The following is a 23,783-nucleotide window of genomic DNA, read 5'->3' as shown; positions in this document are numbered from 1 at the left end:
TTGCTTTTTCAATGAACTCAAAGATACAGATTTGCTGATGGAGTCTGAATTCTTCTAAGCAGCCTAAAGGAGACAGACACACAAATCACATGAAATTTGGTAGGGGTGGGAGTCTTCGTTTCTGCAACCATCAAGAAAAATTCATGTCTGGAGTTCCTCAGCAAGCAATCTTAAAAACAGCATCATGAACAAGTGCAAGAAAATTGCAAGTGGTCTTCAGACTACTGATGCTCTGTAGAAATGAAATTTATATCTACACAAGGTGGCACAGTTGTCATTCCCATCGTAAAACCCTAAGGGACACGCAAGCAGGACCATGCAAATCAGGCCATCTAGTGTGGGGTTGCCCAGGGTGCCACACGCTCTCTTCTGAGGCAACAGCTTTTTGCTCAGGACTAGCCTAGCCCTCACTCCAAGCCTCACTGTAGCCTCTGCAGGCTCTAACCAGGCACAGGGCTAGGAGGTGGATGCACCAAGGGCTACTCCCCCTCAGTCTTGCCTTGTCTCTACCTTCTGTCGAGCCATGCTTTTATGCTGTACYCATCCCTGCCAGCATCTGCAAGCACCACAGGAAGCCCCCGAAGGGTTCCTTTTCTTGCCAACTTCGTCATTTGGCTTTTAAAATTCAATTACTTTCATAGCAGCAGGCTATGCAATCATAAAGATCATGGCAAAAGGCAGTGAGCAAGGGACAGCACCATTGCTACAAGCACATGCTCTTCTCTAATAGCCCTTGGAAAAGGACTCAACCTCAGTTCTTCTCCGAATGTGCTCTGCTCTGCAGCTTCCAGCGAGTAAGTGCTTCCCATAAAAGCCCTAGGGTCTTTACAAAGGTCCGGCAGAMCATTATTTTCTCTTTAACGCTCAAAAGACAACACTAAATTCCACCTTTTTCCAACCGCCATGAACAATAAAGATTTTTTGAGAGAGAACTTCTTCCACAGTGGACCATGTGCTAAGAGGAATGGGCGCAGCAAGAATGGGTCCCCACAGCACCTTGCAATGCAGCAGATGSCCCCAGTCCTGAGGCTGCAAGTGAGTGCAGCTCCCCTGGTGCCTCTTCTTCAGAGGGATGAGTTTCCTGGAAGGGCAGCATGGGAAACTGGGCTCTGGATGGTGCCTTACACAGATCAGGACTCTCTCTGTTTGGCTGTAATCCTTCCCACTCAACAGCGAGTTCAGAAAATAACATAATGAAAACATGAAAACAGCCTTTTTTTCTTAACTCCTCTTTTTTTTTTTTTTTTTTTTTCCATTGCTCATTTTATTTTACTGAGCTACTGCGCATGGATCCAAGTCTTTATTTTGGCTCTCATCCTTTTGCAATATCATTACCCTCGCGCAAAGGAAAAGCCCTCTGGAGATTTCCAATCCAAACAGGCCCTCATTTCATCTACAACTATTTGAGTACATGACCTCAGATAACCCCGGGGCCCACTGCGTGCCAGATTCAATCTGCAGCCATGGGAACTTTAAATAGGAGGAAGAGTTTCCAGCTTGCCTTTGATACGGGAAGCCGCTCGGCGGCCTCTCTCGCTGCCTCTTTGTGCCTGGTGGTGGGACCACGGCTGTCCGTCGCAGGGYGCTGCTCGCTTGGCCACGGCCACGGCCACCTCTGCTGCGGCCAAGCACTCCCTGGCCCCTCTGCTTTGCAGGGTACCAGCTCTGGCTTCACATTACTGGAGAGCCCAAAGCTGCACTTAGGCCAAGCGAGCAACATTCAAGGCCGTGCTTGGATTCCTCTGGACAGATGGAGCGTTTTCATCTTCATTAGCCTGCTGCTTACTGCTGCATCCGTCAGTTCTCACCGGGGCAGTGCCGCCAGCTTTGTACTGCTGCATATGAATCTAAATCAAGCAATTAAGCTGGAAGTTGGAATGAGGCTCAAGAGATTTTGGCAGCTGGTGATCCCTGGATAACTGAGGTGGGTGGGTACCTTGCTTTTTCCAGCCCCTTGGAGAATACTGGCTCAGAGAACTAAAGCAAAGTGTTTGGGAACGCAAGCAAGTGATAAGCACCTCGCACAAAAGCACTCACTTGAGCCTTCCTCCCGGAGAAATACTTCRTAGGATTATGACAGCTCAACTAATACCCAGGAGGGAAATGGGACCTCGAGCTGAGCACCACCACAGAGTAAGAAAAATCCCACACTCAAGAAACAGCACAGGACCCTAGGCTTCATGGTCTCCCTATCAGCTCCCGAGTGCCAAGTTCCTTCAAGACAGGAACCCGACTTCAGCAAAACGATGACAAGCCACAGTGTGGGGACCCATCAAGGACTGCTCTGCTTCTCTTCACTGGGATTTCTGCATCTTACGTAATCACAGAATCACAGAATATTCAAGGTTGGAAGGGACCTCTAAAGATCATCTAGCCCAACCTTCCCGCTCAAGCAGGCACACCTACAGCATGTGGCACAGGGTGGCATCCAGGCGGGTTTTGAAGACCTCCAGAGAAGGAGACTCCACAACCTCCCTGGGCAGCCTGTTCCACTGCTCTGTCACCCTCACAGTAAAGAAGTTGCTCCTCACCTGGAGGCAGAACTTCCTGTGCTCCAGCTTGTGGCCATTACCCCTCGTCCTGTCGCTGGCCACCAGTGAGAACAGCTTGTCCTCTTCTTCCCTGCATTCTCCCTTCCTGAACTTATACACATTAATCAGATCCCCTCTCAGCCTTCTCTTCTCCAGAGAAAACAGGCCCAGCTCACTCAGCCTCTCCTCATACAAGAGATGTTCCATTCCCTTAATCATCCTGGTTGCTCTTCTCTGGACCCTCTCCAGAAGCTCCACGTCTCTCCTATACTGGGGTGCCCAGAACTGCACACAGTACTCCAGATGCAGCCTCACCAGAGCCGAGTAGAGGGGCAGAATCCCCTCCCTTGACCTGCTGGCAACACTCCTCCTGATGCAGCCAGGATCCCATTGGCCTTCTTGGCCACGAGGGCACACTGCTCACTCACGGTTAACTTAGTGTCAACCAGGACTCCCAGGTCCCTCTCCGTGGAGCTGCTTTCCAGCAGGTCGACCCCTAATCTGTACTGGACCCCTAATCTGTACTGTAATGGGGCACTTGCCCACAAGAAGCTGGGCTGAAGCCATGAGCCCATTTCCCAAGCTGGGCAGGCTGCATGCATGCCTGCCACAGCAGCTCTGCACACTGACAACAGCCAAGGGAACCTCAGACATCCTGGGGCTGGAGAAACACAGTTTAAAATATGCATTTAAGTGGAGGCAGCTTTGACAGGGGGACACTGCTTAGAGCACCATTTTTGTACCCTGAGCAGGCCTGTTGGCTGATAAAGGGCAACGGAGCCGATGGCAACAGACCCGCCAAGTCTGGCTCACTGGGAAGTACAGGGGTGGCTGAGGCTCACAGAGTTCCCCCAGGGCTGGCAACCAGAAGCAGGCAACAGGATCGGTTCCAGAGCCAGACCAGATCCAGAGCCTAGCATCTGGCTTGGCTGGTCACAGAATCCTCGTTCTCAGTTGCATGCCACCGTGTACTAACGTGTTATCTAGAGAGCTTTACATTTCAAGATTGATGTTATTTTGCTCTTTACAATCCCTGTAAAAGTGAGCACAGTTAAGTSTCAGCATTAGAAATTTGCATAAGGTCACTCCAAGGCTTCATGCATTTCCTCTGGTTCAGCTCTCAGTGCTCTTGGTGTTCTCCTTCTTCATTTATAACTTCATGGCTGTAGGGCAATTTGAGTAAATCATCCACTACCAGTTTCCTCTTTCCAGCAACATGCATCAAGTTTTTCATTCAGGCTAAATGAAGCTTCAACTGCTTTGTAAAACAGTAGTTCTGTTAAGTTAAAGGCACAGAATGACTTTAAGGAATGCTGTTCCCGTACCCTCCTTCTCCCTCCCCCCAAAAAAGATTGCAATTATTTCAGTACAGAAAAAAATACTTGAGCTCTTTAGAAGGGAAAAGATGCTGCAAATATTTAGCTGCACAAGTGCAAGAAAACCAGACAATTCTTACATATTCTCCGGGAAAGTCATTTGTAACATCTCAGAGAAKGCCTTATTGCTATGAATAAAATGAGAAATGCAATCAGAAAGTAAAACCCATTTTCAGCCACGATGCAAAAATGTGGTAAGGCACATACAAGCCACGAGCTGATGAAAACAGTGCAGTTTCTGTTCACATGGAAATAAGCAAAGGTCCATTTTACCTGATCATGTACATTTACAAATCTGAGGCTTAACTTCAAATTGGAACCAAAACAAATTCTAAGCTGTCAATCAGGTCCAAAATGGTTGGATAATGGCAGGGTTGGGCTGGGACAGGCTGGGRGAGTGCAGTTTCACAGGTCTCTTCTCCCAGGGCGTAAACTCCAGCCAAGCCTCAACATCCAATAAGGAAAGGTAGGTGACCATCTGCTCTAGTTACCCTCCTAACCATCWAACTGTCCGGGCATCATCCAAATCCTCTTGATAATGGGATTTAAGCAAAATTGTAGATGTGTCAGTTTGAGCTCTTTCAGCTGTAGCCTTGTTAGGGCTCTGGAATTATATTTGCCTGTGCTGACCCAGCAGGAACGAAGTCCTGCACCCTCCTGCTCTCCACCATGCCCTGTGTGCATCTGGCCAGCTGCACAGTGAACCACWCTGAGGAACTGACTGATCCAGGTTAAAATTAACCCATGTAATTTTGACAGGTCCATTTCCAYTGGGAGCAGTTCGCTGAGCCAGCCACCCTGCAGCTAACCAAGCACTTGTATGGGGACACAGGGGCTAGGGAAGAAGAGAGATGAGAAGAGATGGATGGCTTCATGTGGCAGCAGTGTCAGCCTAATGTGACTTATAGCTTTTAGGAAACCCTAGTCCTAAAAGCCTGAGTCCCACTTCTAACAGACGCTCAAAGATGCCCAAGTATTTTCCTCTCTTCTCTGAAAATGCTGTGTAGGAGCCCAACTCATTTAGGCATTATTTACATAATTACTTTTATCCCATAAATATCAGTATAGCATCTCTGTACACCAGGAAAGAATGCATCTTACTGATGCATTCTGATATGGAAATCCTCTGATATGGATTTTAGATTGATTTCCTTGAATTTTTCAATACTTTTTTTTTTTTTATGTTGCTTTCAAATTAAGATATTTTCACGTCAAAACATAATAAAACCTCAAATGAGTGGAGTACTTTCCACCTAACCTGACCTTTTTCCTCTGGAAGTTTAGTCTCTTTATTCAATGTCCTCTACTGACACAGCTATCTTCTCTCTGCTAAGCAACCAGCTATATACGCATGGATGAGCCCTTTGCAAGTAGAAGAATAATCAGCCTGATGCAGCTTAGGTAGGAGAATCTGACTGTGTGCATTCCTCCTACAACTGTCCCCAGGAAAAGGACACCCTGCCACTTTTAAACCTGGGAGGTCTTTGAGAGTTTGGCAGAAATCCCCTGGGAGGCCCGTCATTAGCCATTTAAAACTGACTATAGCATAGGTCTGAATTGCAGAGTCTGACAAAGCCCCTGCCGAGATATCTGTCAGGAAAGGCTCCTGACACTGGCAGCGGCTGTTAACAGTAACAATGACAATATATTGGGGATTTTCAGGAGTGGGGACTTCAAAGGGACTCTAAAGAGGTATTTTTCATTAAGAAATAAGAAAGGCGCTGAGTCTTGGTTTTGGCACCAAAGCTGAATATGAATGATTCTGTGGTAAGTCACAGCTCAGCAATGGCATAAATTTACCCTGATTTGAATATGCATGCACTGGTTTTCACTATGGTTCCCTTGACGTAGGTTTTGCATTACCTGGCCAAGATGGCAGCTCTTGGTCCATCCCTTAGACTTATTATGATGGGTTCCTTGTATGCCCATGAGCTTTAATAAGTTGTTGGCAAATGCCTTATGATGGCTATGAAGTACTGTTACCGTGATCTGAAGCATAGGCCATCTACCACCCTACCTGCATGTTCGCTCAGGGCTTCAGCCCAAACTCCTYGGTCAGCCTCACTGGGTCACTAGCTCCAATCTGGAGTGCACTAGTAACTCAGTGGGCAGGAATGATGCTGATACCTGCAGTGGGCCAATGGGAAGAGTTAGGAGGGAGCGTTTGTACACAGAGACGTTTTCCAGCTGATGTCACACCAAAATTCCTATTCTGTGGTTATTCTGCAGGCTACAGGGTGCCTGTCTCCCAACTGCAGGAATTTACCACCTACTGCATGGATTAATGCCGTGGGGCAGCCAGATGAATCTGTGGGAAAAAAAAAAGTCCACTACAACTACTGTGATCAAGAATACTGGATCTTAAGCTGTGCTTTGCCCACATCAGCCTTCTCTCAGCCAAAATATCTCCAAGATTGCAGTAAYGTCAAGTGCCAAATTTTGCAGCTTCCTTTCCAGTGACGGATGTTATTTGTCAGGCAGCAGCTCCCATCTGGATTTAGGAGCAATGTTTTGCCCTGGAGCCCAGCTCTACTGTGACCACATGTGTTCTGCATCCCTCCAAACTGAACTGCAGGGCCGCCTCTCCTCCCTTAGAGAGCTAAATCCCAAAGGGATCGTATCAGGTTAGCACGGAGCAAGAGCCCTCGGGGCCTGCAGAGCAGATTGACTTTCACACCTCACTGGCCACACAGAAGAAACCCAATCCAAAGAGCGTAACTTTGCATAACCGATTATTTTCACTGGGGTAATCTGAGCTTTCCAGCAAATGCCAYTAAATGCTGTTGATCCAGGAAAGGCCTCACTTTGGGAAGAAACAACCCAACTGCAGGGAGAGCCACTGTAAAATCCAAAACCAGAGCGAGGTAAGGCTGGTCCCACCTGAGGGCTGAGTTTACCCCTGGGAATGAAGGCTGACTCCTTTAGCACAGGCCATGCTTGGCTCAGAAGGAAGCACAAGGAATTTTTTAACACCCAGATAATTTAAATATTCAGAAATTGAATTGGGCCAATAAGCCAAGGAAAGCATGCTAATCAGAGCCCTGAGTCAGCCTGGTGTGCAGGAAGCTGTTTGGTTTTACTTGAKGTCTTCTCAGCCTCCTTTTCCAGTGTCCCACACACATTTGGAGAGAATTCAGCTACCAGGCTGGCTCCCCAGTGACCTATTATCCTTCCACCTCAATCACTCGAACTTGTCACCAAATAGCCACTCACGTGACCTTGCTTATAGGGAAATACGTTCCTGGTCTGACTTCTCTGTCACCAACTTCCTTCTCTCCAGCTAGCAGCTAATTTCCTCCTGCATGTTCCAGCTCAGTGAGCTCATCTTCTTTAAAGGCCATGAATTTAGAGGGTTGAATAAGAAACCTGCCAGTTGCAGATGGTAGTGTCCACTCAAGAGTTTTCCAGATATATCCACTGCTATGGGCAGGAGTTTTATACTTGGAACTGACCACCAGAGATTAACTGTTCCATGCCACTGTTCCACCAGAGCTGCAACTTGTTACTCCTGCYTCCTGGGCTTCCAAAACACTGATCCAAGTGCACACAGGCTCTCTGCCCTCTTTCAGCCAGATTGGTCTCAACATCTGATTTGTGATATGGCCCCAAACACTAGAGCAAGTCTGAGGGAGGGACAAGGGTACAAGCAAAGGAGGTGCTGCAATATCCTCCTGGCAGCAAAACAGCCTTAGGCTGGACTCACTTGATCGTAACCACAGTCATTATAAGGAGCCTAGGGAAAAGAAAACTGTCTGGTTGTGCTAATCTTAAACATAAGACCTCTTTGTCCTTCATGAAAATACCTTAGTAGACACAAATCACATAGCAATCACAAAGAAAAAAAAGATTGAGGCAAGGGAAAGGGAAGAAATGGGGAAAATATTAAGGGTACAAGAAAAGGAAGCGTTCATCTGCGTCTTCCCCAACATGTCCTTGATCAAATTGTCAACTCAGATTGTGTAAATCAAACTAAGACAGTTGTTCAAAGATAACATCATGACATTGAAGAAAAATGCTAAGTTATCCACCTTTGCCAAAACACTTATGTACTCATTCTCCCTCTGAGATCTCACTCCATTTTTCAGTCAATTGGAGGGTACTGAACTGCCCTCTAGAAGTGAAGTTTATGCCTCTCAGGAGACAGCTCCAGACCACCAGTCTCAGATAAGTCAATGATAAAAAGCTTGGTGGTACCAAGGGATTCCTGTTGYCTTTCTGGGCAGAAAGAGAAACAAATTTATTCTCAGCCCATTATGAATAACTGACTCAAAGGCAACATCAAGCAGAGCTGAATAAATCCTATCTTGGGTTACTACACGTAATCTAGCTGTATTTCATCAAGATAACTGGAAAATATCACCCTTTTCACATGAAGTATTAGTTGAGAAATGTTTTAAACCTTCCTGCTTCTCTTTTCAGGTTTCATCAGGTTACTGCTTTACCTGTTTGTGTTTCTGAAACACTGCAAAATCCTTTGATGAAAGGATTTATCCAAATATCAAGTCATCAGGTAAGTCACTTGTATGGTACGCAGTTTGGAGGGGATGAGATATTCTTGAAAAGCCCAGACCCTAAATATGTTGTTTACTATCTTCATCATTAGCTGCTTCCAGTTGAAAATGCCTTTGAAAGAGTACACAAAACAGGTAATTGTGTACCGTATCCCACAGTGGTACAGAGAACTGTGGTTTTCTATGGTGTGGAGGGTCATGTCATACACTTAATGTAATCAATAATAATAATCAGTTATTTTTAATTTTATGCTAACAAGAAGCTGCACAGTTTAGTGTCCAAAGATCTTCAGATAAATGTTATCAAGTAAATTACAAATCTGTCAAATTCTATGATTAAGTCAAGTATGTATAATCTCAATATATAATGCTGACTGAAATTACAGTTTCAGAAATGCCTAGAGATCATGTATGCTCCTGAAGCAACATAGGTCTACTGCCAAAATAGCTGCCCGGGCAAACACTCTGAATTTCAGAGTTGGATGACTGCAAAATTGTTCATTCTCCATGAAAGATAAAACAAGATTTTAAAYGCATTTGCAACAATTGGACAACATTTTTGTGCAAAAATCTTRGCAGGAAGTGAAAAAATATTGGTGTGATATTACCTGTGCTTCAAGATGGTCTTCATCAAGCTGTTTACTAGAAATTTTCCTATCCACCACTCCCATCATCTTGGTGTATGAAGTGAAAATAAGGCCCTGGAGACAGTTGGGTGTGTTCAAATCAATTCAGTTCACCTGAACTACTGATGAAGCTGGTCTCCTCATTGTAAAAACAAGATCGTTGACATTATTTAAGTTTGAATGCACAAGATATCCCAAATAATGAGAYCCAGGTAATGGCATTGCTGGTCTCTGCACGTAGAGCGATCATCATGAGAACCCACCAGCACAAATATACAATCATTTTAACTCTGACAGAATTGGACATCCCATCCTTAACATGACACACAAACAATGAGCATTATAAGGGCACCAGTGTCAAAAAGGAGGAGAAACTCTAAAGTGTATAAAACATGGGAATTTTGACTTCTTGACACAGTCAATACACTGAACTCTGACCTCAGGAGGCACAGGGAACTGGAAGCCAACAGAAATTAAATTGGCTACAAATCTCTTGTTTTCTCATGACATTTGAGAGAAAACATGGAGACGGTTTCTTTAGGRCACATTGGAGTTATAGCTGTGTCACTGCCTTCTCCAGAGAGTTCTTCATTTTCCTTACAGTCACTCAATCACTGTCACCCTCTGACCTTTCATTACTTTCTCCCAGTGCACCAGCATCACAGCTAACCAATGCACTTCCTCAGTCTTTCCAAACCCAAGAAGGGAAGAAAAAGTCTGGTACAGAACTGTATAAAAGGACGTTTACTCTGCACTACATTGTGTCTTCTTTTCATGCTAGTCTAAATACAAGTGCTGTTTTCACTGCCAATCGTTGTTTGCTTGTTCTGTTTCCACTGGCTAAAATCATCATTTTTCCAGCTAGTGTTGCGCTCCAGGAAAAAAACCACATATTCATACCTTTCTTGCATTTTGCCCAGGAGAACAAGGCTGTTTCCCAGGAACAGGGATGATTTCCTCAAAAAAAAAACATTTTCTGTCAGCTAAGGCTTGCCTTCTAATAGCTAATTTGGCATCATTTTCAGCACTGTAATGCATAACAGCATGAATAATTAACAATTTCTTTTTCTGTCTCTGAAGTTTAATACTCTCCTGCATCTTTGAGGAAAAAAAAAAGGAGAGAGAAAGGAGATAAATACAAAACCAGAAATCAGAACTTTGGGTACAGTCTCTCATATGCTTTCACACATTTAAAAAATAAATAAATAAAAGAGAAGCAGCTAAAGACAAAGACCTGTAAAAGAAATTTCACTGCAAGTCAAGCAGACTTACAGACACTGAGAAAGAAAATCTGCAACATGAGACTGTCTTCCTTGAAGAAACACAGCTGATCTGCTGCATTCCCATATCTGACTTCCACTGGTCTGTGTAAAACATAAACTTCACGCTAACCCTATGAAAACAGTCAACATGCAAGAGAGACAACAGTCTGATCCTAGCTGGTGAAAGGGGGAAAAAATCTCAAGCTGTCATTCTTCCCTTGCTGTGACCTTCATGCTCCACTGAATTTCTGAAGATACTGAAATCTTGGCAGGAAAGTGTACAGTCTGTGGGAACTAGGTAGTACTGTCCAGGCTCGCTGCTAAGTATTAGGCCCAGTCAAGCCCTTTTTGAGGGGAACTCTGTGTTTTTTGGGGAGTTCTCTGTACCACATATATGATAACACAATGTTAAGAAAATTAAACGCTAGGCGTTTTACTGAACCCTGCTTGTGCATCGTGCTTTAGCCTCCTGCCTCTTGCTTCCTGCTGCAGGACTGGTAGGGGCTTTCCATGTTCCTACCCCTGCACAAAGGAGGGTTCAATCTGTTCAGGATCATCTTCTATAAAACTCTCTATTTATACTAAATCCCCCATGCTCCCAGATAAAACATATCCTGTTGCCCACTTGCACTGAAWGCTGGGATGGGGGTTGGACTAGATGATCTCTGGAGGTTCCTTCCAACCTCATCCAYTCYGTGATTCTGTGAAGGCACCTGGCAATCTCTCAACAGTAGGTGCAGCCTGGTAATCAGGAGCCACGGGCAGCATTCCCCCTGGGAACCCCTCACCGGAATCTGGACGAGGCGCGTTACTTCCATGCATCCACATTTCCCTGCCCATACTGGTGATCACTCCCCATGAACTCTCMTCTCCCCAAAGTTTACGATACTTCAGCAATGAGAAAACAATCCCATCRCGAGCCGTGAAGGGAGCACAAATTGCTATGACAAATTTTCACCTACCCTGATGATGCCATTTAGCGACTGTCCTGTAGATCTCTTCCAAATTAAAGGAAKGATGAGAACCCTCTGAATGGAAAGGTGCTGTTTGGGGGTTAGGTGCCTTCACAACTGAGCGCTCACATGGAGACCAGCCCAGGGACAAGCACCTTTTGAGGTCAATTCACTGCCTCCAACAATGTCTCTAAAACTGAATAATACCAGCTGTGCTTCCTGGCCAGCAGGTGAGCAACACAAGTTGCAGATTACATCCAAACTGCCAGGCCCAGGATAAACAAAAAGATTAAGAGGCCCTTAGCATTTGTGTCGAACAAACCATGCTCTGAAGCAAGAATAACGGAGAGGCTGGCACGGGGCTTTCGTTTGGGGCTAGGGGTTGCCGAGGAGTGAGCAGCCCGCTCACATCTGGGGAAGCCCCAGATGCTCTTAATCACAGGTCTGTCTGACCTGCAGGCACTGACAAATTGCATTCTATGGATGAAGCTTTCATTAAACCACCAAGGGCTTTAAAGCAATATTCGCTTTCTACACAGTCCCCAATCTGTGAAAGCCAGTGCATGATCCTTCTTAAATCTTCTTTCAGATGGTGGCACAGCCTTTCCAAAAAGATTTCAGCACTGAGAAAAAGCAAACAGAGTTCCACTATTACAGAAGTGGAAGAACTGATGTTTTCTACATTCTCCTTACAGCCTGAGATGCTTTTTACCCTRAGCAACTCCCTGACTGTCTCTCAGGGAAGAAATATTTTATGAAATACCCAGCTTTTCAATTCTGCTGCAGATTGGGAAGGACAACCATTGTAAAGAATAAAAAAGGTTGTTGACCAAGTCAWGAAAGGTGATCACAAAACAAAATTGCCCCAGTCCCATTTCCACGACCTGACAGAGCAGGGAGATAGTGAGCTGGCTCGCAAGCTAGTGAGAAAGATGACGTCTGGGCGTTCTCATCATCATCTGGATTGACAGAGCAGCCCACATAAAAGGCACACAAAAGTCTGCTGATCAGATTGGTGTGACAGAGGCTCATGAGCGACATGCACATTTTCAACCTAAATGACAGCTCAAGGGATCTATATTACTAATTATCGACTAATATCACCGGAGTTCCCAGGCCAGCTTCAAAGGCTCTCACAAAGTGCCCCAAGCACAGGGTTTTTCATCTCATCATAAGGCCTTTCTCTTTGTCCCTGCCGAAGTGGTGGCTCCGTCCGAGAGGTTCACTTAGAGTCAATCCGTTTGCACAGGATGAGCTTTACAGCAGTGAAAGTTATGACCTTCGCAACACCGAAGCAGAAACATTTGCTGCARCTATTATAACACTTTTGCACCTAATTTCACACACATACATACACACACACAAAAAGGTGGTTTCCTCTCTGCTCCCCACCGCCTCTTAATTCCTTGCTAACACCTTTCCAAGAGCTAGGGTGAGTCCCTTGGAAATATAAAGAGCAGGGAAAGGTGGGGGGAGGAGGCGGAGGGGCGAGAAATAGATATCAGATCTCTGGACAGTGAAATGAAGCTGCTGTCTCCAACATCCTGCAGAGCTCAGGCTGAGGTCACAAGTTAAACAGGACGTCAGGATAGGTGATGTAATTTGCTTATTTAGGATCAGCGCTTTCAGCGAAGCGAACGAGACAACCTATTTGGATTTACAGCTTAATCCCATAACAAATGCAAGGCAGCTCAGTTGCAAAACCTGCAGCTGAGGCCAAAGAATTTTTTCCCCCTGCACACTTTTTTTTCTTTTTTTCTTTTTTTTCGTCCCTTTCTTTCTTTCTTGTATGAATGCATCAAAACCCCACCCACCTTTTCCATGTTCAGGGGAAGGCAAAGCTGCAGGCTCTCAATGTCGAGCTCAGTAGCAGCTTGTTGCTTCAAGCAGAGCAGACCTCAGTATTTCTGAAGACAGAYAGGCCCTCCTGGCTCCAAATTTGCCTGCAGAGTCTCAAACCAGCAAGAATTTTACAGCTGAGGTATAAACTAGTAACGACGGAGGTTCTTATATAATAAGAGAGAAGAGAAGGCTGAGAGGGGATCTGATTAACATGTATAAGTAAATGAAGGGAGAATGTAGGGAGGAAGGGGCTTCTCAGTGGCTCTTCTCAGTGGTGGCCAGTGACAGGACAAGGGGAAATGGGTATAAGCTAAAACACAGGCAGTTCCATCTCCATGTGAGGAAGAACTTCTTGACTGTGAGGGTGASAGAGCCCTGGCACAGGCTGCCCAGGGAGGTTGTGGAGTCTCCTWCYCTGGAGGTCTTCAAAACCCAMCTGGATGCCRCCCTGTGCCACATGCTCTGGGTGTCCCTACTTGAACAGGAAGGTTGGACTAAACCTCTAGAGGCCCTTTCCAACCTTAAACATTCTGTGATTCTGTGAAGAGGAATTTATTGGCTTGCTTCTGCAACACTGAGTACACTTCTTTCTCTTCAAAATGTTGTGACAAACACTTGTGATATAAAAATTTAAAGCGAACAGCTTGCACCATTTCTCCCTTTGGTTTATCCCCAGACAATACTGCACAAAGTGGCATTACGCACAACTGAGGGCATCCATTCCCTTTCCTGAATTATCTCCATTGACACAACTGCTTTTTCCCTGACAAGAATCCTGCTTAGCCAGATATCCAACTTTAGCCAAAGGATGTGAAAGTCCTCAATACCTCAGGCTCACTGACAAAGACAGCAAGAAAGGAAGATGCATTAGCCGCACTGTAAGGTCAGTAAATAGATGSTTATCTCCATCTGCTTCTCCCGCGTTGACATAGAACTTCAAAGCTCAATGTTCAAAGACAGAACAGAAAAGAGAGACGGAAAGGCCAAGWCAGTCAATCAGGCAGTATTTCCAAAACAAAGTTAATTTTCAAGAGTTTCTTTACTAGGTTGGAATTGCCTTCCCATTCCTTTGCTGTGCTGCTACGAGTCCGTGGCTCAGCTGCCGCAGCCATCACATGTGCCCCATGCACGGACCACTGTTTGGAATGATCTGCTTCCCAGATGTTTGTATCTGTTACTGTAGAAGTCCAGCAAGACACTTTTTAGCAGGATTCTTTTTTTCTTAATCCAAGTTCTGTGCGAGAACTTCCTCAAAGTTAGCAGGACCAGTGAGTCAGTCTTCCACTCAAGCTAACTTGATAGTTGATCTATAGATGCTTACTTATAGATACAACACTTCCCAAAGCTCTTACAGACTAGAATCACGGACCAGCGAGCCAAATTTACCATATAAGAAATAACTCTGTTGTGCTTTTCACACTCACCCATTTCTGAGGYTGCTATTTGGGGATATCCGAGGAGAAAAGAAGTTGCATACGAGACACTCGAATGCAGAGAGGACAGGTAAAAAACATTTGTATTTCAAATAGAAAGAGGAAATGGGTTTACTTCAATGACTTTAAGGCTAGGAAGCTTCCTCGGTTCTCTTTGCATGTCCTTGAAAGCTAGAATTTGCTTTATCTCTATTCAGGTCTCCTAAACCACTGCTCACTGAAGGCAATACCTAAAGACGCTACGCTCGGGTAAGTTCTCCGTGATGACCAGAGCCCTGAAGATGCAGTGCTTGAGAAACCCACACAAGTGAGGCCCACACAGCATTTGTCCCAAACACTCAAGCACATGTGGAAGTAGAAGTGAGGACAAGCAGTATGCACGTCATGTTCCCTTTGCATTTGCTGTGAGAAGCCACACAGAGGTAGCTGGGATTTGCCATTGTTTTAAGAGGAAAAAAAAAAAAGGTTCAGTATTTTGGCAGGTTTACAAAGTCAGTCCATTCTTTGCATCTGCAAAAGAGGCTCTCCATTGCCGCTGAGGGAGCTGACAAAAGGAAACAGATTTTATAGCAATTTTGGGTCCAACATTGAATTAGGACCTATTTTTACCGTGCGCTCTGAGTTACACGCATTAATTGTTAGGGTAACAATATTTGCTGACATGGTCACTCCAATCATTGACAGAACAGAAGCCCAAGAGACAAAACAAGCCTATGCTCCATGAGACAGAGTGAGTCAGGCAGGATGCCACGTTGCTTCCTGTGACACACAGAAAGCGCTTATCTCCAATGGATGATCGTGGCTGATAAGGCATCCCCAGCGCTCTGGCAGCGGATGGAGACRTTCTTCAGCAGCCTGCTTGGCCGAGCTCTGTGCGGGCAAGGAAGCGTCCTTGCATCTCCCGTCGGGTGAGCGCCTACAAGCTCCTTCTGGAAGCTTGTCCATGCAATAACAAATCCCATGCCACACATGCAGACTAAATCCTTGGCTACTCATTAACAACAGATATTCCTGAAGAGCTGGCAGACCTCAAACCAGTTTGCAAAGGGGCAGCATGAAGGCAGGTTTGCAGAGAACTRGGATGTTTTGCAAAACACTTGCAAAGGAAGTGCTGAGGTCTCTGTGTTGGCTGCAGGGGTCCCAGAGCATCCTTTTGAAAGGAGAAATTGGCTTTTTTTCTTTCTTCTTTTTTTATAATGTGAGCAATCAATATGCATTATAGTTATGTACTATGATGCTTTTAAATTTACTATCTGCAATTCCCTTCCTCATACATAAATTTCCTGAGATCTGCAGGTGCAGAACTCTCCTGTGCAACTGCTTGGGAGTCTTCTAGGAGTATACAGCTGCAAAAAGCTTGGGATGCTCCTTGCGAGCAACAGTGATTATCAGTGAAGCCTGTGGTACAATCCGTGGAGGACAGCTGAACAAAATCAGCTCTGAAAAGCCAAAACCTTTACTGTAGGTAAATACTCAGATGATTCAGAACACAGCACAGCTTGACAAATAATAGCATCTTCCCACGCAGAGCAGCGTAAAACATGCAGCTGTTCTATCACGACAATTTACAGAGGACAACATTTCTCCTGAAAGTAAGGGAACACTCAGTATATGCTCCTAGCCAGATTGATGATCCCTATTTATATTGTAAACGAAGAGAGCACATACTAAAAAGCTGTGGAGTTAAGCGGTTTCAGACTCCAGATCACGAGCAAGGCATCAGTTTTACGTTTCATGCTGCACTGCTTTCTGCATATTATTATTTATGAGCTTTTTTCTCAATCTGTTTTTTTTTTCAGTGCCACTTTTTTTTTTTTTTTTTTTTTTTTTTTGCGTTTTGCTTGCACCTCCCCCACCCTCCCAGATTCTCCTAGGAATCCATCAGATTTGTTACAAGTCTTTTAATAACAAATAAGGCAACATATCACTGCATTGCAACGTAGTGCATTGCCACAAGGCTGAACGTGCTGTCTGGTATCCAAGGATAGGCCTTTGCCCTGAGGATCTGCAGATCAACCCATACTCTGTCCATTCCATCTGCCTAGGGTTTGCACTCTCATCCTTCACACAACCTGAACAGCTGGGCAGCTCTCAGTTTCTGTACAAGTTACAGACACGGTTCCATTAACCTCTAATATCAGATACAAGCAGAGTCCTAAAAAAAATACTCTGTTGCATTTGCTCAATAGCCATCTGTACAGTTCCGCCAAGCAAGGAGACCCTGCCAGCTATCCACCAAAAGGCACCGAGCCAGACTTTACTGGAGTGCTCAGCCAGSGTGCTTACTCATAAGAGAAACTTCTTTTTCAAGCTAGATTTCCATTTTTTTCCTTTTTCTTTCTTTAAATACTGATGAGAAATGTTGAAGCTCGAAGTTGGTATATATTATTGCTTTTGAGGGGATAAGTTTAAGCATGTTACTATTAACACATATAACAGTGAAACTGGAAGAGATGGTACAGATTTGAGCTAACATAAGGAAGACTTTGTCTTAAAAAACAATCCACTGATACCCAATGCCAAACACCATCTGAAATCCTCAGCTAGCATGGACATGAATTAACCAAATAGCTCCTTAAAAATGGAAGACCCTGAAAAAAAAATCCCATTAAAATAATTGTGATCAGAATCACAAAACCATAATTAAACATGGTTTATAATTAAAACACTATAGGTCATAGACAGAGAACTCAGGAACCAAAAGAACATAATCATGATAATCAATGCCAAAAACAACATGCCAAATATCCCAAATCTGAAAACCAACAGTTTCCAGCAAGTTGCACAYGCAGTGCCTGCTCTGTTTGACTTAGTCACCAGCACTCATGAACAATATTCACGGACTCAGAAACCCCTCACACCTTTGCAAGACTTTGCCAAAGTCCAAGCACAAATCTTGGCAACCAAGATTTGTGCCAGCCACTGAATGCCAAACCTCAAAATCTGAAATGGTGTCTCTTGCGCAAGGAACAGCTAGTGAGCACTGGCTTTAAAACAGCAAAGGCTAGTCCTACCTGGCAGCGACTGAAGATATCCGCCAAGGTTACTTGAACATTGAAATGCTTCAGAACCTGCACGGCCTGTTCTTTTGCCTTCTCTGAGCAGTTCACGGAGAAACACCTTCCTTCTCCTACCTGGGACTGCAGCTTCAAAAGACAAATCATAAACAAAAACATAAAAAATGAGGCACTCCATGCACTATGATAGGTTTTGATTTTGTTCTGTTTTTCCTAACACACTTGGTTTGCTTTCAGTAACAAGTAACATTAGGATTTAATGGGTACTTACAGTCCAAATTTTGACCTATCAAGCACAGCAGGTAACTTAACACTTTGCCTCAATTGCAAACAGCTTTGACRCTACTGAAGCAGTGTTCAATATATCCTATATGACAGCCTAAGTTCCCTTTAACTTACTGTTCAGTGGCATGGTGCTGACAGTGATAGCAAGAGGAAACTGAATTTAATCACAGCTTTCACATGAAACCTGGCCAGATCACACAGTTTGCAAAAGCACACTCACGGAGACGGTGTCTAATGACAGTTTTACTACGTCACCCCTTCTGTTTTATACTTTTTTTTTTTTTTACCTGGACTTCATAGACGGCCAATGAATTTGAGGAGGCTGATGCTGACACTTCCTCCTTGTTTGTTCCACATTTAGTACAAAAGTCTGTATCTGGGAACGAGTACTGGGAAGTGTCCAGAGACAACTTTATGAATGTGATAAAAACTGACAGCGAGCTGGGATCAGCTAAATGCAAGTAAAAGAGCCTGGCAGAGCCGCTCTGTCCACACGTAAGGCATGCAAAGGCAAGGGAACAAAGGGAACTAGACACTTCCCAGGACAATATTGCAGACTAGGAAGCAATTATTTCCCTTTTGCAATTTCTACGCAGTGCTTTGGAGTTAAAGCTTTGCCAAGTAAGATTATGCTGCACTCTGAAATACCTGCACCATCAGCTGTAGATGCTAGCAATCACAGCCTGGATAAGGAGCCCATAACATGGCATGGTTCCACTTGCCTCACAGTATCTCATCAAAAGACCAGTTTTCTTGAATGTTCATCTATAAAGTAGGGATTTACCAAGGCAAGTTCTGCAAATGCTCCACCTAACTATTTGAATAGTTGGGATCTCTAATACCTATAGCTCGAAATGAAGTCCCGTAGTCTGACTCGTATGAGGCAATAACAGAGAGCACAGACCTTGCAGCAGGCATGAGGACACTGTGGGCATTGATGTGAGAGGTTCAGGATATTCCCACCAATGCTTCACTTTGCAGTACGTTTCATGAAGGGCTCTGAAGGCAAGGTTGGGTTTTGCTTTGGTTTTTTTTGTGTCCCTGTAGAGCAAATTCAAGTTTCCCGGTCCCATGCTTAGTGCTTTGTCTCTCTTCTGAGGCCAAAGAAAAGTCTTTAAATATAGAAAATAGCAGAGTGCTCTGTCAGGATGGAGCCAGTCAGCAAATAAGACTCCTTGTGATAAAATGCATGGGAAGTGAGTTTCACTTGACAGTAAGCCCATACAGAAACACTTTGGCTTGATTTTTTTGACATGAAGGTCAATTGCTCTCCCTGCTGATGAAGTATCAAGCATAAAAGGAACTTCAATTTGACTGYTCAGAACAAGAGCAAACCTCACAAGACCCTTTTTTTTTTGTAGTTTTCAGTGAAGAAAAAAAGACAAAAAAAGCCAAGCCAGCTGTTCTCTCACATCTGGCTTTTCCTCTTCTCTACACTGCACATCCCAGACCATGCAATGACACAATGTCAGAGAAATGCCAGAAGCTCTAAGCACTTACAGTCTGATATGGGAGCCCGGAGGTTAAAATGACCCTTCCCTCCTGTCGGGCAATCTGGAAAAAAAAATCAGCAAAAAGTCTTAATTAGCACAAGTTGAAGTTAACAGCAAATTCAAGCTTTCCTTCCAGTCAAAACACACAGAACATGAACTGGTGATACAGAGTCCTTCTCTACAGTGTTGATGTATGCTAGGCCAAGAGCACCTGGGTCTAGTTCAACTACATGTTTTTGACAGCAACAGCAACTTAAGRTATTTGCTCTCTCACTTCACATGTGCTGGAGGAACTACTTGTGCATCTGCACTGCAGACGGGCCAAGAAATGGATCCACCTTGAAAAAATCCTATCAGAAAGCCATATTTCTTTATCATTTTTCCTTTAGCCAAGCTATTTTTGTTTCCTTAATCTGTCTCACAAGGAAGTAAGCAGTCCTGCTCATCTAGTAACAGGCAGGGGAGAATAGAAAATGACCTTAAGCAGGTAATTCTAGCAAAAATATATACCATTAAATGCGTCTGTAAGCTTCAGACATTGTGATCCTCACTCCATACCTTACAGATAACACAATATTATTTTCCTGCAAAGCAAAAATAGGTAGACAGAAATCGTGTGCGCTTTCCAGTCTACAAAGAGAGTCTCCATCAGCATTTGCTATCCCCTTACTTGTAATCTTGTGCTTTTACCGGAGGTCTCCTACAAGGTCTGCAAAAAACTATCAGGGGACTCAATACCCATGCTTCTGACCTTCACATCAGAGTAAGAGGCACTTTTGAACAGTTTGGGGCCAAAAGAAGATACTAAATCTGGAACTGCAATTCGTCACAAAGATGAGAGTGTGACTGATCTTCATATGACTAAATGACATCTTTCCCCTCCAYTCCTCCCTCTAGGAAGAAAATATTTTCAGGTCTACAACGAAAAGGACTCCCACATGAACCAATACTTTTGCTCTGCTAGAGCTGACAAGAGACTGGCACTTCAAGGTAGGCTTGAATTTACTTTTCTTCTCTGGCCTGGATTGTGCTGGAAGCCCTTGCATTTTTCACTGCTTCCAGGTGCATGTCATGGACATCTCTCTTCTGGTTCAGTTTCAGAAGCTTTCTCTGGATCACTCTTTAACCCTAGCAGGATACATCTGGTGATGTATGTGTCTTGCTGTGCCTCCCAGACAGCTTTGACAACACCMAGCATAGCCATGGAACATCAAGCTTTAGAAAACAGAGTTTTCTTAAACTCCCTCCTAGATTCTCTTAAGATTCAACGTAGGGGACACAGAGTGAGAAGGCAGCAGCTCTAAAGCKACAAACTGCCCTTTCAGTAAATCCAACAACCATTTTCTTCCTAACTTGAYCTTCCAGGTAGCCTTTTTCCTTCTTTCTTTTGACGGGTCACTGGTCTGACTGTCAATTCAGCACTGAGGGAACTGGTAACAAACTCTAAAGTACCTTCCTATAGCCCAGATCAMTGGATTTTTCTCAGGACTAACTCCCTCTCTAAGTAAAGTAAAAAATCTCAAGGAACTGAAGTCTTGAAGTGGCAGCTGAGACAGYCTTTGCTCAGTGCAATCCCACCTTGCACTTAGCATTACTGAACAGCCCTATGTGCAACTGCCAACAAACTAACCCCATGGCACATCCTCAAGAGAAGCCCCATGAGGATTCAGCTAAACTTCACTGTAGTAGCAAAAGCCACAAGAGGAAAGAGGTCTCGGAAACTCCTTAAGACTTGGGCATCTTGATAGGTAAGTCAGAGGATTTCACAGCCGGAGAACTCAGTCTGACTCCCTGCATCCARGGTTAATTAGTTAAAGCTTGATAAATCCCTTTATCCAAATGGCTCTGCAGAGATGAGTAAGGAACACAAATAAAAAGGAGAAAAGCAGTATCAGCCATGAACATCTCAGGCTAAATAACAGAGGAAGAATTCTTGCAGCATAATCTTCTGCCTCTGGAATAAGAACTGGGAGAAGCAGGCAAAGCCAGAAAAGCCATGTGATAGCACACAGTTGACWAAAACCTGCAGAGGACATGTGCTGAGGGAAACAGCACAGCTCCTTTCTCCCCTTTGATAAAGGTAAGCGAGCTTCAAGAACAACTGGGCAAYAGTGTGATCATAAATACAGCTAAAAAGAAAGAAATGATTAGAGCAGCTTGCTGGGGTGGGAAGCAAGGACTCAAGCCCAAGCAGTGTAGAAAGCTCACTGGCCTCGGTTTCACAAAGGTTCAGGAATGATCCCGAGCCAGCAAGGACACATTTAAACAAAAAGAAAGCGGGCAGAGAGCATTTTCTCCAGGCTGTGTGCTGGAAAACACCCAGGTAGAGTCTACTAGAAAAGTAGATCACAAGCCTTGCAATTCCCCAGCTACTATCTCAACTCCTGTAAAAATGCAGTGGTCCAGATAGTAACAACTCAGAGGTTTCATTACTTATGACTGCACTTTGTCCAGACTCCTGTATTTGCTGTATTCCCGGTATTTTAAAGCTAGACTTCTCTTTAGCATTTGTGAAAATCATACATTGCACAAAGTCATGGCACAATTTGGTAAAATGGCTGTAAGTATCAGACCAGAACCACTGAACTAGTGTTGCTACTTAATGTAGACCTGTTTGCATCAAGATCTCCAAAGGGAAAAAAAACCCTTCTGTTGGCCAAACATAGAGAGCTAAGTCTTAAAGACACATTTTCAGTTCTCTGTATCTGCACTGCCTTTATTTGCAGACTGGTGGGGAGGTAAAGGGACTGGCAAACTGAAGGAATGTTTTACATCAAAACCTTGAAAAAAGACATTCAAAGCGAAGATGAGATCGCAGATCAGATTTTCCCACCACATGAAGCTCTGTTCGCTACAGTATCAGAAGTCCCCTTTGTGTCTCATTGATCCAATCTAATCAAGGCGCAATTTAGTTGCAGACACACATTGCCTTAGCTGGCTCCTGAGATCCATCTAAATCTGGTCCTTCCCTCCAACTTACTGGTCGATTTGAAATTTTGGGGGAGTAGCAATAACCTTACAAAGGAACCTTCAGCACCATGAGAGCTGTAGGAGGCCAGTTCTACCAGCCTTTTGGATGTTATCACACTTCAAAAGATAGGTTTGCCTTAACATGAAGGCAAATAGATGATGATGGTTTTGAAGTTGAAGAACTCAGGCCATTAAAAAAAAATCCAAGATAGGTTTAAGATTCTCTACAAAGAGAAATTTGCAGAAGACAAGCTGACAAATGAGTCTGGAAACACAACAGGCATACAACACAATTGAAGTAAAGAAAAAGGGTGGCTTCTCCCGACCGGGCCAAGTTTATCAGTAACTACAAACATGTAAGGATACTGCCTGAGAGAGACACTCTATGTTCTCAATACAAGAACAGAAGCCCATGGGGAGTGGAAATAACCCCACATGGGCTGCAGTCAGAAGCCCCTGGTAAAGAAGAGCCGGACACATACAGCCCTTCTCAAGAGAAACTGCCTTATTTACCAAAGAGCAGGGAGCCAGACTTACAGAGGGAGGCTCCAGGTTGGGCCATTAGCAAAAGCACTGTTGAAGAAACAGGACTTGAGTAGTGTGGCCAGCCTAGGGGATATGATTTAGAGAAAAGACATGACAAAGAAAAAAAAAAGAAAAAGAAAAAGAAAAACAATCCACCTCTCAGTTCACAGGCTGTTCTAATTCTGGTGAAGGAGCTAGTCCAGCATTCCTGGAGCAATCATTTACCCTCAGCTAGACAGCTGCTTAGCCAAACAACTCTGTGCACTGCACTGTAGCAGCTGTGATCTAAATGTAATATGTGGTACAAATATTACTGCCACCCCACAGAATCAGAAGACCTGGAAAATAACATGGGGGCCACGTTTGGACACAGAACCGCTCTTCCCAAAGAAATTAGTGCACGATAAATTGCACTGTGCAATGGTAGGATAAATTTGCCATGTCAAATGTCATCCTAGAAAGATGTTTTTGCATCGACAACAACACARCATGAAGCAGTACATCAGACAGGTTTCAAGTTTAGCTTGGGAATGGGATTCCTCAAACCTGCACATGATCATTACTCCTTTTACTGCCAAACACACTAGTTGAAGAAATTATAGAGGAAAAGCAAACCATGGCTGTGCAAGCACAACTTACACAGCTCTCAAGCTTTTCATTTATCTTTATAGGTTGAATCATATGCTCCATCTACMTTCCAATACCTGAAATTCCTTTAACAGCAGCCAGGAATGAGAACAAGGAAGAAAAGCCAGCGTATTCAGGAGTTCTTGGCCCAAGGAGCCATGTGATATCAGTGATAAATCATTTCAGTGAAATTACAGTAATGAAGAACAAACTTCTCCTTTGCAGATGTACATACGTTCCTGGTGAGGTGACGTTAGTCTGAGATTGCTTTGGGACAACATCAGAACTGCCTGTCCTGTGCTTGGGGACCAAGATAGGAATCTTTTCCCTGC

General features: G+C 44.2%; 1 protein-coding gene across 5 annotated transcripts in view; it reads right to left on the bottom strand.

The window, feature by feature from the left end:
- EXD3 (exonuclease 3'-5' domain containing 3) overlaps positions 1 to 23,783 on the bottom strand; it is a 277,733-nt gene that overhangs the window by 130,195 nt on the left and 123,755 nt on the right. For all 5 annotated transcript variants that reach the window (XM_026049504.1, XM_026049500.1, XM_026049502.1 and 2 more), the window contains 2 exons: positions 19,337 to 19,390; positions 17,549 to 17,680 (listed from right to left, as the gene is read on the bottom strand). In XM_026049504.1, coding sequence (XP_025905289.1) covers positions 17,549 to 17,680; positions 19,337 to 19,390 — 186 coding nt within the window. The remainder of the gene's footprint in view (positions 1 to 17,548; positions 17,681 to 19,336; positions 19,391 to 23,783) is intronic.

This window comes from Nothoprocta perdicaria, unplaced genomic scaffold, assembly GCF_003342845.1.
Source record: "Nothoprocta perdicaria isolate Ctin4 unplaced genomic scaffold, notPer1 scaffold_6, whole genome shotgun sequence".
In the NCBI taxonomy this organism is placed as follows: domain Eukaryota; kingdom Metazoa; phylum Chordata; class Aves; order Tinamiformes; family Tinamidae; genus Nothoprocta; species Nothoprocta perdicaria.
This window is presented reverse-complemented; position numbering and strand designations above follow the sequence as displayed.